Genomic DNA, 13,668 nt, shown 5'->3' with positions numbered 1-13,668 from the left:
CTATTTACTTTCTAAAATAGTTCTTATATCATGCTCGAAATCATACGTTAGATATTCAGAGATATAGTAAATTACACTTTTAGCACTGATAAGATTCAATTTGTATGCTCACTAGTTTTATACCATTTGCTCAGGATCTCATTCCACTAAACGAAGGAACATGCTCGCGCTTGCAGCCTTTGTTGTGGTACATTATAAAGTGAAATAAGATTAAAATATAAAACATCTCGGGGGGTTTACGTGCACATTACCAACAATGGTTCTCCGGCATGCTCCACCAGAGGACTGAGGGCTGATGTTGACTAATTTCTAAACGATTGAGATTTCAGTTGCACAACGCTTTCTCTCACATCAAACTCTACAACACTGCAGGCCCCTCAGCTGGGATTCCAACCCGCTAACTGAGACGTCCAGGTGGGGTTGACTGTACACGCTACTGCTCTAAAATATTACAAAGGATGACTCCAAACGCGGAGATTGTCACCTACCTTGTTGAACAAGCCATGTAAGCAAGCGCTTCCACTGGGCTTCATTATCTGCTGTCTTTGTCTCTTGCAGTTTCTTGGACTCCACTCTAGAGAGTTTACTCAACATGACATTGAGAATACTAAAGCATATACGGAGAAAGGCTCGTGGCAGGAATGGTTGTGGTTATATACTCTGGCAGCAGTCTTCACAAGGAACTAGTTGCAAGCAATGTGGTTGACAACTCCTGCAGACGACAAAGTGAACTGAGAAGTATAGTTGTGATGAAGAGCCCACTGGCAGTAAGGTTCTTTAGCCTGTGATAGTTTTTTCTGGAGCCTGGAACTCTTCTGGGTACTGTATTACATTGTGCTGCTTTATGGCTACCTTCGTTATGATTTCAGGTCTAGTTTGAACTTGTTCTTCTTTTCAGCACTTTTTAAATTTCTAGAACCTGCTGAATGAAAGGTTGTAGTACTATTGCATTTTACAAACTGTCGTATTGTATTGCACTCTTCACCAAACCTCCGTTGGCTGCTCTGTGTTTTGATGGCCAGGTCCCCTTAAGCTGTCCTTAACAGCTTTTTTTTCTTGGCCACCCACAGCACTGCCTTTGTCACTGTTCAAATCTTCGCCAGTCCAGGGACACCTGGAGAAGTGCCTTCACGTTGTCTCTTACTATGTGTGTTTGTGCTGGTGAAAATATTTACTTGAGTTGGTGGCACAGTGTACCATGCACGAGTTGGCTTCACTAACTAGAGCATGGTACCCTGCTTGGTACACAATGGAAAACACATACTGCTGTGTTCTTGGCCTCTTAATGACTATAGCCTACTACTTTACATTTTTCGTTGCTATTTACAGACACTGTTGGCTATGTGATGCAGGTAAACAGTGCTGGCATTCTCAAGAATGGCACCACAGAGAACACGCCACTGACAGTCTACGATGAGATAATGAATGTCAACCTCCGCAGCATCTTCCACATGGTGCAGGTTGCCATTCCACATCTCAAAAAGACCAAAGGTGTGTGTGCGGGGGCATGAATGGAACATGTTCAATTACACAAGAGAATAAGTGGCGAATCAGTTCTGCAGAAGCCTGCAAGGTGGAGGAAAGTACATGAAAAATAAAAATTGTAATTCACCCAGAATGTAGTGAAAGAAACCCATTTGGGCTTCCGTTGCACCTTCGTGCTACCATTAGGGTGGATGGCAATTTTTCCCTTTCAAGGGAATAAGTGCGGCATGCTGAATGAGGGAGGTGAACCTCTTAACAGGCCTGTAGGGGTTGCATCCACATTTGCAAATGGATGAAACATTTTTTAAATGCCAACTTTTTAATTCGATGACACTTGTTTTTTATTAGACTAAAGCACTCATATCTTGTGGGACCGGAAGGAATGTAAGATTTACCCGAATGTCAAATTGTCGGATCACCCTAAGAAATAAACAAAAGCTTGTAGCATCAGAGTATCTTTATTTACTGATGAAATTTGTTAACCTTCATTGCATTTTGAAAACATTTGTGGTCTGGGAGCTCGCCACTATACTTGAAAGTGTACAATCATTGCATTATACTGGTGCTAACATATGGAGAGAAACTTAGAGTTTAACAAAGAAGCTTGAGAGATAACCGTGCAATATGCGATGGAAATAAAAATGTTAGGCATAACGTAAAGAGACATGAAGGCAGTAGTGTGGATTAAAGAGAAAATGGTGGCAGCCGATATTCTAATTGATATCAAGAGAAAAAAAAAAGATTATGCTCACTTTATATGCTAAGCTAGCAGCAAGCAAGCTGCTTTTGACATTCTTGAGAAGTGCATGCATCCTGGTACAAATTAAAGAAATTTAGGCATGGGCCAACATCCTATTTCTGATAGTTGCTGAGCTGTTTGATCAATGCAGAATGTCATATGTGCAATAAACCATCGGGAAAATGACGTATTGCTGTTCGTAGACAGTAATGAAATGTGTAGTAATGGACACTAACTGTAAATAAATATTTATGTGAAACCGAAGTTTGGTGGTTTAATTTTTTCTGATTGCCAAAATCAGAGATATGCTGCATTTTTTTTCTTGTTAAGGAAGTGTATCTGCATTAGTTTTCCCATTTAACCTGTAAAAATTGGCTGTGCACAAGGTTTCAAAATCTGCTCATATCAGGTAAATAATGTTAAATATCGATGTAATGAAGTAGTTAAAATCTGCAATTTGTTTCATTATAAACAGTCGCCAATAGATTTTTCTGTCACGGAAAGGGGCCACAGAATTTTCAGACTTATCACGCATTCGAAGAAAGCAAAATTGAATGAAAAAGCAATTCATTTTGATGAATGTGGCAGTCGCCGGTGAATTTTAGTTTCATGCCACGAAGACGATATCTTCACATTGGTGGTAGGAAAAGCCAGCCACACTTTTGCCTGATAGCATCGCCCGCGCTGGGACGACGCTGTAATGAAAAGTGCTGGCAGCAGGGATCTTACTTCTGCCTTTCACTCCAACCGGTCACCGAAACTCGAGATTATGCAACTTCGCTTACAGCCATGCATACCCACGGCCAAGATACATGCCAACTAACCCCCACACCTCCCCCACACCGCCCCCTCGCACAGGCTTGATCGCGTTGCCGCGAGTGACCTCCCCTCCCCCCTTTGCCTTTGCTCGTGCGAGAAGTCACCGCCTTTTTGTCTGGCGCTCGCACACTTTCACTCTCACATAAAGCACAAAGTGCACAGGCTGTAATAGGATGCAGTTCCACTTCAGGGGTCTTGTTGTGCTAGCCGTGATTTGAGAGGTGTGTTTGCAAGTAGCTGCTTGTAAGTTAATCATTTGACCATCTGCAGCCAGGGAAGTCCTTTTATTGTCTCGCCATTCCTTTGTGGCGGAAGCTAAATTTTGTTATATTAAATTCGCATACAAACACTTTGTTATATTGAGGTCTTAAATAGATGGTGTTCTATGGATAAGAGGTTATAAAAAGTTATGAATACTTCGTTATATTGTGAATTTCGTAACATTGAAGTTCATTATATCGAGGTTTAACTGTACTGACAACTGAATCAGTGGTGCGCTTAGGCACTTTTTTCTGCCTTTTCTTCAACCTGCAGGATAATTTTCCCTTTTGTTGGAACCATTGGGATAGAGTTATCGAAAGTCGACTGTGTACATGCATGGGAGATGCAAAACTAGATTCTGATTTGCCATTTAAGTGCACATTCTCCGAAAATTACTTCTGATGATATTTATTAATGAACATACGTTACTTTTGCCTTTGACGGGAAAAACCTTGTGAAAGTCGTGGGGTGACGAACTTCCTTGTTTCTTTCCAGGAACCATTGTAAATGTCTCAAGTGTCGCTGGACTGCGAGCTGTAAGTTGCACAGATTGTCTTATGAAAGAGCTGAAAGTGAGTCAGAATGAGAGCTGCACTGTGGCCAGTGACAAAGGAGCTCAGTGACATATTTGAAATCACAATTTTTGTGACATGCGTCTTGCACAGAATGTTTTTATCTGTGGCTCGCAGTCTCCTGGGTGGGTCCCTAAAGAGAAACTGCTGTGAAATTTTTTTCTGGCTGTGGTTGAGCTCATTTATGACATTACTGGTTTTGACAATATATCAAGTATAACCTGAGCAGCTGCCGCACCGTGAACTTTTGTGTGTGTCTAATGAATACATTGTTGCGCTAACAGGAAAATCAAGACTTAGAAAGACAAGTAAGAAACGATATGTCAAGCGCTGAGCTTCAACTGATTTTATTCTTACAACAGAGCAGGGAAAATCAACAAGTGCACGTGCGTACATCAGTGTTGTCTAGAGCAATTACTGTGACGTTTTTAACACCTGCATCTCATTAAAAAGAAAAATAGACTTACCACTAATGCAACTCGTGCCTCTCTTTTTTATGTGGTATGCCTCCAAAAGTTATCTTGCTAGCGTATCACCACTCCTGCCAATTCTCTTAATCTCACAGAGCAGTGGCTGACATCTGCCTGCCAAGCAAACCATGCAATGGGCAGGTAAACGTGCATTACCCTTGTTAATTATAGACAATTGATGCTCCTGTGCCCGGTCATTGACACATCTCCCCGTTTGACCCGCATAGGACTTCCCACATTTCAGCAATATTTCATATATAATGCCTGTCATACATTTCACATACGGTCTAATGTGTGTGTGTGTTTTCTTTCTTTTTTGTCAATGTGGCTTATGTGCCAACACAGTCCACTCAACTTGCATGGCGCCGAGGAAACAACTGGCACACCAAACCTATTAGCGATTTTCTTTAAGTTGTGGGAAAGTTTGCGGACATACGGCACCACTGTGTGCTTGCGTCCTTTTTGGTCAGGGCTAGCCATATGCTCTTTTTCCTTCACCTTCTGGAGCAATGTTCTTGACAATGCCCCTGCGACCGAGTTCGGGTAGGCGGCTGTGTGTAGCCTTGCCAGTTGCTTATCAAACGTAGCCTGCATCGTGTGAAGGTATGAGGTGTGAAGGCAGAGTGGCTATTGCTCTTTTAGCTAACTTTGAATGTGCCAAATCGTGTGGCAACAATTCCTTCTGGGCACATGGGCTATACTGCCAACAGACATGGTTTTTGTCAACCTAAAAACAGATCTCAAAACTAAGGAGTACCAAGAAAAGGGATTTCACGTGTAAATAGCGTGCCCTCCCCATGTAGTCTAAAAATGCCTAAGACCTCGTAAATGGACTGGTCAATGGTCAAATCACGGTTACCTTTTCAAAGAATTTTAAAAATAATCAGTCTATCTAAAGGCCTTCAGGTAGAACCTATCGTCAAAGGAACTGTGCAGGCCACAGTCAACTGAATAAAAAAAAATGTCACAGAGCACAGAAGCGATGCGGCAACCAATGCATATTCTTTGCCATTGAACATACAAGTCATCGTTAAAAGAAATAAAAGTAGACTTTAAATAAAATTCCAATAAAACCATTAAATTGTCAGTGGGCATGTCCACTAGGTTCTGAAAATCTACTGGGCCGTTACGGTCAATGCAATCCCTAAGAGAGGCACACATTTCCTGCTGAGGCACCGAGTAAAACAAATCAACTACGTCTGCAGAAAAAGCATATGCAGTAGTAGCATTTCCTTTCAAGAATTAAATTACACCTCTGGGGTGTTTAGTCGTGAAAAGATCATCAACTTGCAACAATTTCAAATTCATTCAAAAATTTCAAATTACAAGTGGATCTGGGACATGTCCTAGCAGATGCAAGTGGTATAACATGCCTTGAGAATGTGGGCCTATCTTAACATCGCTTGTCCCCATGTGCACTGAACAGAAAAATGAAAAATATCTCTGATGGGGATTTTTAGCTGACGTGTGAATTGGTCGAGGTTTGGTTAAGAACAAGTGCTTGAAGAGCAGTGACGCGGAAATGTGTAGCTGGATGTTGTTTCATTTCTCACTTATTATTATTTCAATATACTGCAGGCCAGCATTCTGGCCCTTGCAGGAGTGGCATGCATAAATAGAGCATAAAAGCAACCGAAGAAAAGTACAAGTCACCTGCAATACAAACAGGCAATGTAAAGACAAAAAACATATCTATGCGTCATCTGTACGTCAAGGTAATGAATGCATAAGAAATAAAAAAATGAAATCAACATATTACACCATCAACCAAGTAGATATTGATATTGAATAGCTATTGATTCTGTTTCTCAACCACTCTTCCACAACCACATTACGATGCTCTTACATGTAAATGGTGAGGACTAGACGGATTGTGGACTTGCTTCCTTACTCTGGTAGTAAATTCGCTCAGAGCCAGGTAAATTCAGCATCATGTGACATTTCCAGAAGCTGCTTCCAATGGCGCATGGCTGAGAATGTTCCAATGCAGTGGCCTGGTGGCTATGGTGTCGCGCCACTGAGCTGAGCGTTCTGGGTTCGAGCCCAGCCATATTTCCATGGAGGCAAAATGCAAAAACACTCATGCACTCAGATTTCAGTGCATTTCAGGTGGTCAAATAATCCAGAGTTCCCCACTACCATATGCCTCATAATCACATTATAAGAAGCCAACACTGACACCGAGGACAACATAGGGGAAATTACTTGTGCCTAATAAATGAAATAATGAAACGTTAAATTAATGGAAATGAAATTGCATGAAAAAGCAACTTGCTGCAAGTTGTTCTTTTATCCATGAAGGTTGTGGGATCATTCCCCACCTGCGGCAAATTGTTTCTTCATCCACTTTCATTTCCATTAATTTATCGTTTCTTTATTTCATTTATTAAGCACAAGTAATTTCCCCTATGTTGTCTTTGATGCCAGTGTTTGTTGGCTTCTTATGATATGACTAACAAAAATCTGGCCCCTTGGTTAACCCCCTTTCTTCACATTTATTACATAACGAGGGTCTCGAATCCGGTAACATTGATGCCTTCAGGTACCATGCGCGGGTTTATTGACCAGTTGCCTTCACCCAAAAAGATCACGTTCTCATGGCACCTGCGGCAGAAAGGATGTTCCACATCAGCTGCCAAGGTCTGTGAGTGGAGGCGCTGGCTAACACTCCCAGGGTTCTACTAGGAAGCATAAATACTAATGAAAGTGGATGGGGAAATGGCGCCGCGGTAGCCCAATTGGTGGAGGATTGCAGGCGAAATGCCAAGGTTGTGCGATCATTCCCCACCTGTGGCAAGTTGTTTTTTCATCCACTTTCATTTCCATTAATTTATCTTTTCTTTATTTAAGTTATTAAGCACAAGTAATTTCCCCCATGTTGTCCTTGGTGTCAGTGTTTGTTGGCTTCTGAAATGACTGATAAAAATCGGGCCCCCTCGATTAACCCCGTTTCTTCATGTTCCTAATTGCAGTGTGGTTTTGGCACACAGAGTGCCAAAAAATATATATTTCTTAAATTTAATGCCTGAAGATATGCGAAAACGGATGGCGGCCAGCCAGATGACACACCCGCCACAGTGGTTCAGTGGCCATGGCATTCTGCTGCTTGGCAGAAGGTTGCTGGATTGATTCCCATCCATGGTGGCCACATTATGATGGGGGCAGAATATAAAAACCCTAGTGTACCATGCTTTGCATCTACACTACACAATCCTAGTTGGTCAAAATTTAGCCAAAGCTATGGCATCTCTCATAGCCAATGTGTTACTTTGGGATGTTAAACACTAAGAACACAACACAACATTAACTCAGCTATTGGCTAGTACCATCTTCGTCACATGAGCGGCACTCAAGCCAGTTCACATGCCAGCGCCTTGTGAATTATCTTCTTCGTAGGTCTGGCTAGCACAGTGCCTGCTACAACACCGTCAATTAATCATTCGGGTGGACGACATGCTCTGTGCTAAATTACTAACCCTTGAAATTGCTTTTCATTTTGTGCAGTTTCCCAATGTCGTTGCCTACAACATAAGCAAGGCAGGCCTGGACCAACTGACTCGCACTGCAGCCCTTGGTAGGTGGTTACAAGGACTGGCATGCGCCAAAAATTCTGTGCATGCTTAGGATACTCAGCGGCCTAGAGCTACCATATTAATTAATTTATTTATTTATTTATTACAAATACTTTCAGAGCCCGAGGGCATTAGAGAAAGGAGTGGTTAATTCATATACAAGTCATATTCATATACAATAATACAATTTATGAAAATACAAGTTATCAAAGTAAGGAATCTTCAATGGCACTTCTGAACTTATTGTCGATAATGGCAGCGATGGATGTAGGAAGGTGGTTCCATTCTGCGCTGGTTTTGGGAATGAAAGAATAATTATATAAGTTGGTTCGGCAAAATGGCACACCAACCTTGAACTTGTGGTCCACACGCAATGAAATCTGTGTCAGCTGAAGAAAAAGATAGCTTTTTAACACTTCATTTTGATGATAGATTTTGTGAAAGAGGCAGAGACGAAAAAATTTATGACGTACAGGCAAATCACGCAGGTTTAGTGTGTTCTTCATTGTGGATACAGAAGCGTAGCGGGAATAATTTGATAGAATAAACCGGGCTGCGCGATTCTGAACAGATTCAAAGGAAGCGATTAGTATGGATTGACTGGGGCCCCAGAAGCTGGATGCATATTCTACAAGGGTTGCAATGTGGGCTTGTTGGTAATGCATCTTCAAAGGGAGTATGGTAGCGCGATTCAAAGACGGGACAAGAGAAGACACAAAGGGACACACACAGCGCTGTGTGTGTCCCTTTGTGTCTTCTCTTGTCCCGTCTTTGAATCGCGCTACCATACTCCCTTTGAAGATGCATATTCTAGTTTTGAACGGACTAAAGTTTTATAAAGAATTACTTTTAAGGAAGACAGCGCTTTGGAAAAGTTACGGCGCAGGTAGCCAAGAGTGCAGTTAGCATTGCGGGTTACATAATCAACATGCATGTTCCAGGATAGGTCATTAGTAATATTGTTGTTACGGAGGAAGACGCAGACGAAAAGCTGTGTACAAGTATATTTACAATAAAATACGCTGCGCTTGGCCAAGAAGCAACAGCTCGTGCTAGCTTCTAATCGTCGTCGTCTTCTTACTGCTCGGCTCTTCGTCATTGGAAAGACTATCCCGTAGCACTACCCCAAGTGGCCAAAGCGCCGTCCCGGAGTGACTAAAGGCCAGAGTAAGCAGTGTAGTAGGTCTTGAGCCTACTGACGTGCACGACATCAGTAGATGATAGAGTAGATGACGAGGTTGAGCTCACAGGAGCAATTTCGTACGTCGCAGGCATCACCTGGCGCAGCACGCAGTAGGGCCCTGTGTATCGCGAAAGGAGCTTTTCGGAAAGTCCGACGTGACGAGAGGGCGACCACAGGAACAAGAGTGCACCAGGCGAAAACTGTACGTCACGGTGGCGGGCGTTGTACTGACGCTGCTGCGTGGTTTGCGAGTGTCAGTCGAGCATGGGCAAGCTGGCGTGCATGGTCAGCGAGGGCGATGGCGTCATGCGCATACTCGGTTGTTGAGATCGCAGCAGGAGGAAGTACCGTGTCAAGCGGCAAGGTCGGTTCGCGACCATAGAGTAGATAAAATGGAGAAAATCCGGCGGTGTCATGCCGGGAAGAATTATAAGCAAATGTGACGTAAGGAAGGGCAACGTCCCAGTCGTGGTGGTCCTTCGAAACATACTTGGACAGCATGTCAGTAAGAGTACAGTTTAACCGCTCTGTCAGGCCATTGGTTTGAGGACGGTATGAGGTAGTCAGCTTGTGTTGAATAGAGCAGGAATGCACAATGTCGGCGATAACTTTCGAGAGGAAGTTACGACCACGGTCAGTAAGCAGCTGTCGCGGGGCGCCATGCACTAAGATAATGTCACGCAAGAGAAAGTCTGTGACGTCAGTGGCGCAACTGGTAGGGAGGGCTCGCGTGATAGTGTATCGGGTGGCGTAATCAGTTGCGACGGCTACCCATTTGTTTGCAGAGGATGACGTGGGAAAGGGACCGAGGAGGTCTAATCCAACACGAAAGATCGGTTCCACAGGGACGGTGATCGGCTGTAGATAACCGGAAGGTAGCACCTGAGGTGTTTTCCAACGCTGGCAGGGATCACAGGCAGCAACATAGCGTCGGACGGAGCAAGTGAGACCAGGCCAATAGAAGCAGCGGCGGACGCGGTCGTACGTGTGGGTTACCCCAAGATGTCCTGCAGTGGGTGCGTCATCCATCTCAAAGAGCACAGTCTGTCGTAGATGTTTTGGCACGACAAGAAGAAGATCAGGGCCATCAGGGAGGAAGTTCCTTCGGTACAGAATGCCGCCCTGGAGGACATATCGGCGAACGGATGCATCGGTAGGTGTAGAGCGCAGACGCTCGATGAGTACTCGCAGCGATAGGTCTCAGTACTGCTCATCGGCGATGTTAGCGAAGGCAGACACAGAGAAAATGCCGTCGGCGGTACTACTGTCGGCGTCGTCATGCTCGTCTACCGGGTAGCGAGACAGGCAGTCAGCGTCCTTGTGTAGTCGGCCAGATTTGTAGGTGACAGAGAACGAATATTCTTGGAGGCGTAAGGCCCAGCGACCAAGTCTTCCTGAAGGGTCTTTCAATGAGCATAACGAGCAAAGCGCGTAATGGACTGTGACAACGGAAAAGGGTCGGCCATATAAGTATGGGCGGAACTTCGCAACCGCCCAAACTAGGGCCAGACACTCACGCTCAGCGATGGAATAGTTGCGCTCCGCGGGCGAGAGGAGCCGGCTGGCATAAGCGATAACACGGTCGTGGCCACGCTGGCGTTGTGCCAGTACTGCGCCATTTCCATGACCGCTGGCATCAGTACGGACTTCGGTAGGCGTAGAAGGATCGAAATGGGCCAGAACGGGAGGCGTTGTGAGAAGGTCGATTAGAAGCAAGAATGCAGAGGCCTCGTTATCGCCTCACTGGAAAGGGGCGTCTTTTTTCAAAAGCTCGGTTAGTGGTCGTGCTATGGCCGCGAAATTTTTCACGAAACAGCGGAAGTACGAGCAAAGGCCGATGAAGCTGCGCGCATCCTTGACACACTTCGGAACAGGGAACTGCGTAACAGCATGGATCTTGCCTGGGTCCGGTTGCACTCCGTTCGCGTCAACGAGATGTCCAAGGACGGTAATCTGGCGACGGCCGAATTGGCACTTCGATGCGTTGAGTTGCAGACCGGCTCGCCGAAAAACATCCAGGACTGCTGAGAGGCGCTCGAGGTGCGTAGCAAATGTTGGGGAGAATACTATAACGTCGTCCAAGTAGCACAGGCAAGTGGACCATCTGAAACCGTGAAGAAGGGAGTCCATCATGCATTAAAAAGTGGCAGGAGCGTTACATAGACCGAACGGCATCACTTTGAATTGATAAAGACCGTGGGGTGTTACAAAGGCAGTCTTCTCGCGGTCAAGATCATCCACGGCAATCTGCCAATAGCCGGAGCGAAGGTCAATAGAGGAGAAATAGCGAGCACCGTGGAGGCAGTCAAGGGCGTCATCAATTTCAGGTAGGGGATACACGTCCTTTTTCGTAACCCCGTTAAGGTGCCGATAATCCACGCAAAAGCGCCATGAGCCGTCCTTCTTTTTTACCAGCACAACAGGTGATGCCCATGGACTACATGACGGTTCAATAATGTTCTTGGCAAGCATGTTGCGAACTTCGGTGTGAATAACTTGACACTCAACCGGTGATACTCGATACGGGCGGCGATGAATAGGAGGGGCATCGCCGGTATTAATGCGATGTTTGACAGCTGTTGTTTGAGCCAAAGGACGATCATTAAAGTCAAAAATATCTTGGTAGGAAATCAGCACATGGTAGAGCGCACGGGCGTGCTCGGAAGGCATGTCGGGTGCAATCATTTTCTGCAAATTGGCGATGGTACAAGTTGCCGACTGCGACGGTAGAGGAGGATCGGCTGAATGGTCTTCTACTGAAATCGATGCTACAGAGTGATCCTCGAATGAGCAAAGTTGGGCCAGAGACATCCCGCGTGGCAACACTTGTGTCGTCAAGCCGAAATTGACCACTGGCAGGCAGATGCAATTCGCCGTAATAGATAAAACTGTATGAGGTACTGTGATGCCGTGTGTAAGGACGTCTTGCATAGGAGCCGCGATGTAGTGACCGTCGGGGACTGGTGGGGATGACACGAAGTCAATGTAAGTCAGTGCCGAAGGTGGCAAGCGAACGAAGTCGACGGAACTGAGGCGAGTAGGGTGTTGTTCAGCGGGATCGAGAACAGGCAGGTCGAGGCGGAGAGTACTGGCGGAGCAATCGATGAGAGCAGAATGTGCAGAGAGGAAGTCTAAGCCAAGGATGATGTCGTGAGGACAGTGAGCAATGACTGTGAATAGCACGATTGTTGAGCGATCGGCGAAGGAGGCGCGGGCGGCACACATACCAATTACGGGGGCTGTTCCGCCATCGGCGACACAGACAACAGGCGTCGTGGCGGGCGTGATTATTTTCCTCAGCCGGTTACGAAAATCCGCGCTCATTACCGACAAATGCGCCCCAGTGTCTATGAGTGCAGACACAGAAACACTGTCGACTTGCACGTCAAGAAGGTTCAGATGAGTGGGCAACGTCAGTAGAGGATATGGCGGCGGAGGGAGCAATGCAGCGTCACCTGGAGGCGCTGCATCATCTAGTTTTCCGGCTGGGAGCGGCGTCCGAAGGGAGTCAACGAATAGGAGCGATGGGCTGGGGAGAGCGAGATTGGCGTTGTTGGGGTGAAGGCAAACGAGAATAGGAGCGGTCCGGTGCAGGAGAATCAGCGGCGGCGTTATCGGAGCGTGCGGCATAGGGACGAGAAGGGCCAGCTGGGGGGCGAGAGTAGGCAGTATAAGTAAGCTGGGTCGGGGAACTCCAGCGACTGCGACAGTGCCGAGAAATGTGCCCGATTCAATGGCAGTGGAAAGAAATGGGCTTGTCGTCAACAGTGCGCCATGCAGATGGGTTTCGGAAACGTGGTGGGTAAGAAGATGCGGGACGGGGCGGAATCAAAGAAGCCGGGCGGGTGTCAGGACGATGGGCCGGGCAGATGGTGTGAAGACCCATGTTTTCGAACTCTTGGTGGACAACATCCTGGATCAGTGAGCCCGTGACTGCAGATGTGTTGGTGGGACTGGAGTCGAAGGCAGCCGGATAGGCGGCCTCGATCTCACGCCGGATGATCCTGGTAACATCGGCAGTGTTGTTGGGACAAGGAGTGTCGGCACAGGAAGATGTCGCTGGCATGTTGGGCAGACGGGCAAACTGCTGGTCAATACGTCGGCTCTTAGCGAGTTCCAGACGGCGGCACTCTTTTATAACAGCATCCACCGTCGCTACGTTGTTGCAAAGGAGCAAGCTGAAGGTGTCATTGGCAATGCCTTTGAGGATGTGGGCAACCTTGTCGGACTCAGTCATGTGGGTGTCAACTTTGCGGCACAGAGCCAAGACGTCCTCAATGTACGTGACATAGGGCTCTGTTGACGTCTGCACACGGCCGGAAAGCGCCTTCTGCACGGCTAGTTGGTGACCGTAAGGGTTGCCGAACAAGTCTCGAAGCTGTGTCTTAAGTGAATCCCAACTGGTGAGCTCATCTTCGTGCGTGCGATACCAAACTCTAGGTGTGCCACCGAGGTAAAATACTACGTTGGCGAGCATAATAGTAGGGTCCCACCCCTTATTGCAGCTGACGTGTTCATACAGGCTGATCCAGTCATCGACGTCTTCCCCATCTTTGCCCGAGAATAC

The 13,668-nt window shown here is 46.1% G+C and overlaps 1 protein-coding gene across 2 annotated transcripts in view; it reads left to right on the top strand.

Moving 5' to 3' along the window:
- The window catches only part of LOC139055919 (3-oxoacyl-[acyl-carrier-protein] reductase FabG-like), a 73,958-nt gene that overhangs the window by 36,505 nt on the left and 23,785 nt on the right, over nucleotides 1-13,668 (top strand). For both annotated transcript variants that reach the window (XM_070533565.1, XM_070533566.1), the window contains exons 4-6: nucleotides 1,353-1,491; nucleotides 3,800-3,840; nucleotides 7,851-7,920. In XM_070533565.1, the coding sequence (XP_070389666.1) occupies nucleotides 1,353-1,491; nucleotides 3,800-3,840; nucleotides 7,851-7,920 (250 nt within the window). The remainder of the gene's footprint in view (nucleotides 1-1,352; nucleotides 1,492-3,799; nucleotides 3,841-7,850; nucleotides 7,921-13,668) is intronic.

The sequence above is a fragment of the Dermacentor albipictus genome, chromosome 2 (genome assembly GCF_038994185.2).
Source record: "Dermacentor albipictus isolate Rhodes 1998 colony chromosome 2, USDA_Dalb.pri_finalv2, whole genome shotgun sequence".
Classification (NCBI taxonomy): Eukaryota; Metazoa; Arthropoda; class Arachnida; order Ixodida; family Ixodidae; genus Dermacentor; species Dermacentor albipictus.
Note: the sequence above shows the minus strand (reverse complement) of the source record. Positions and strands in the feature narration are given on the sequence as shown.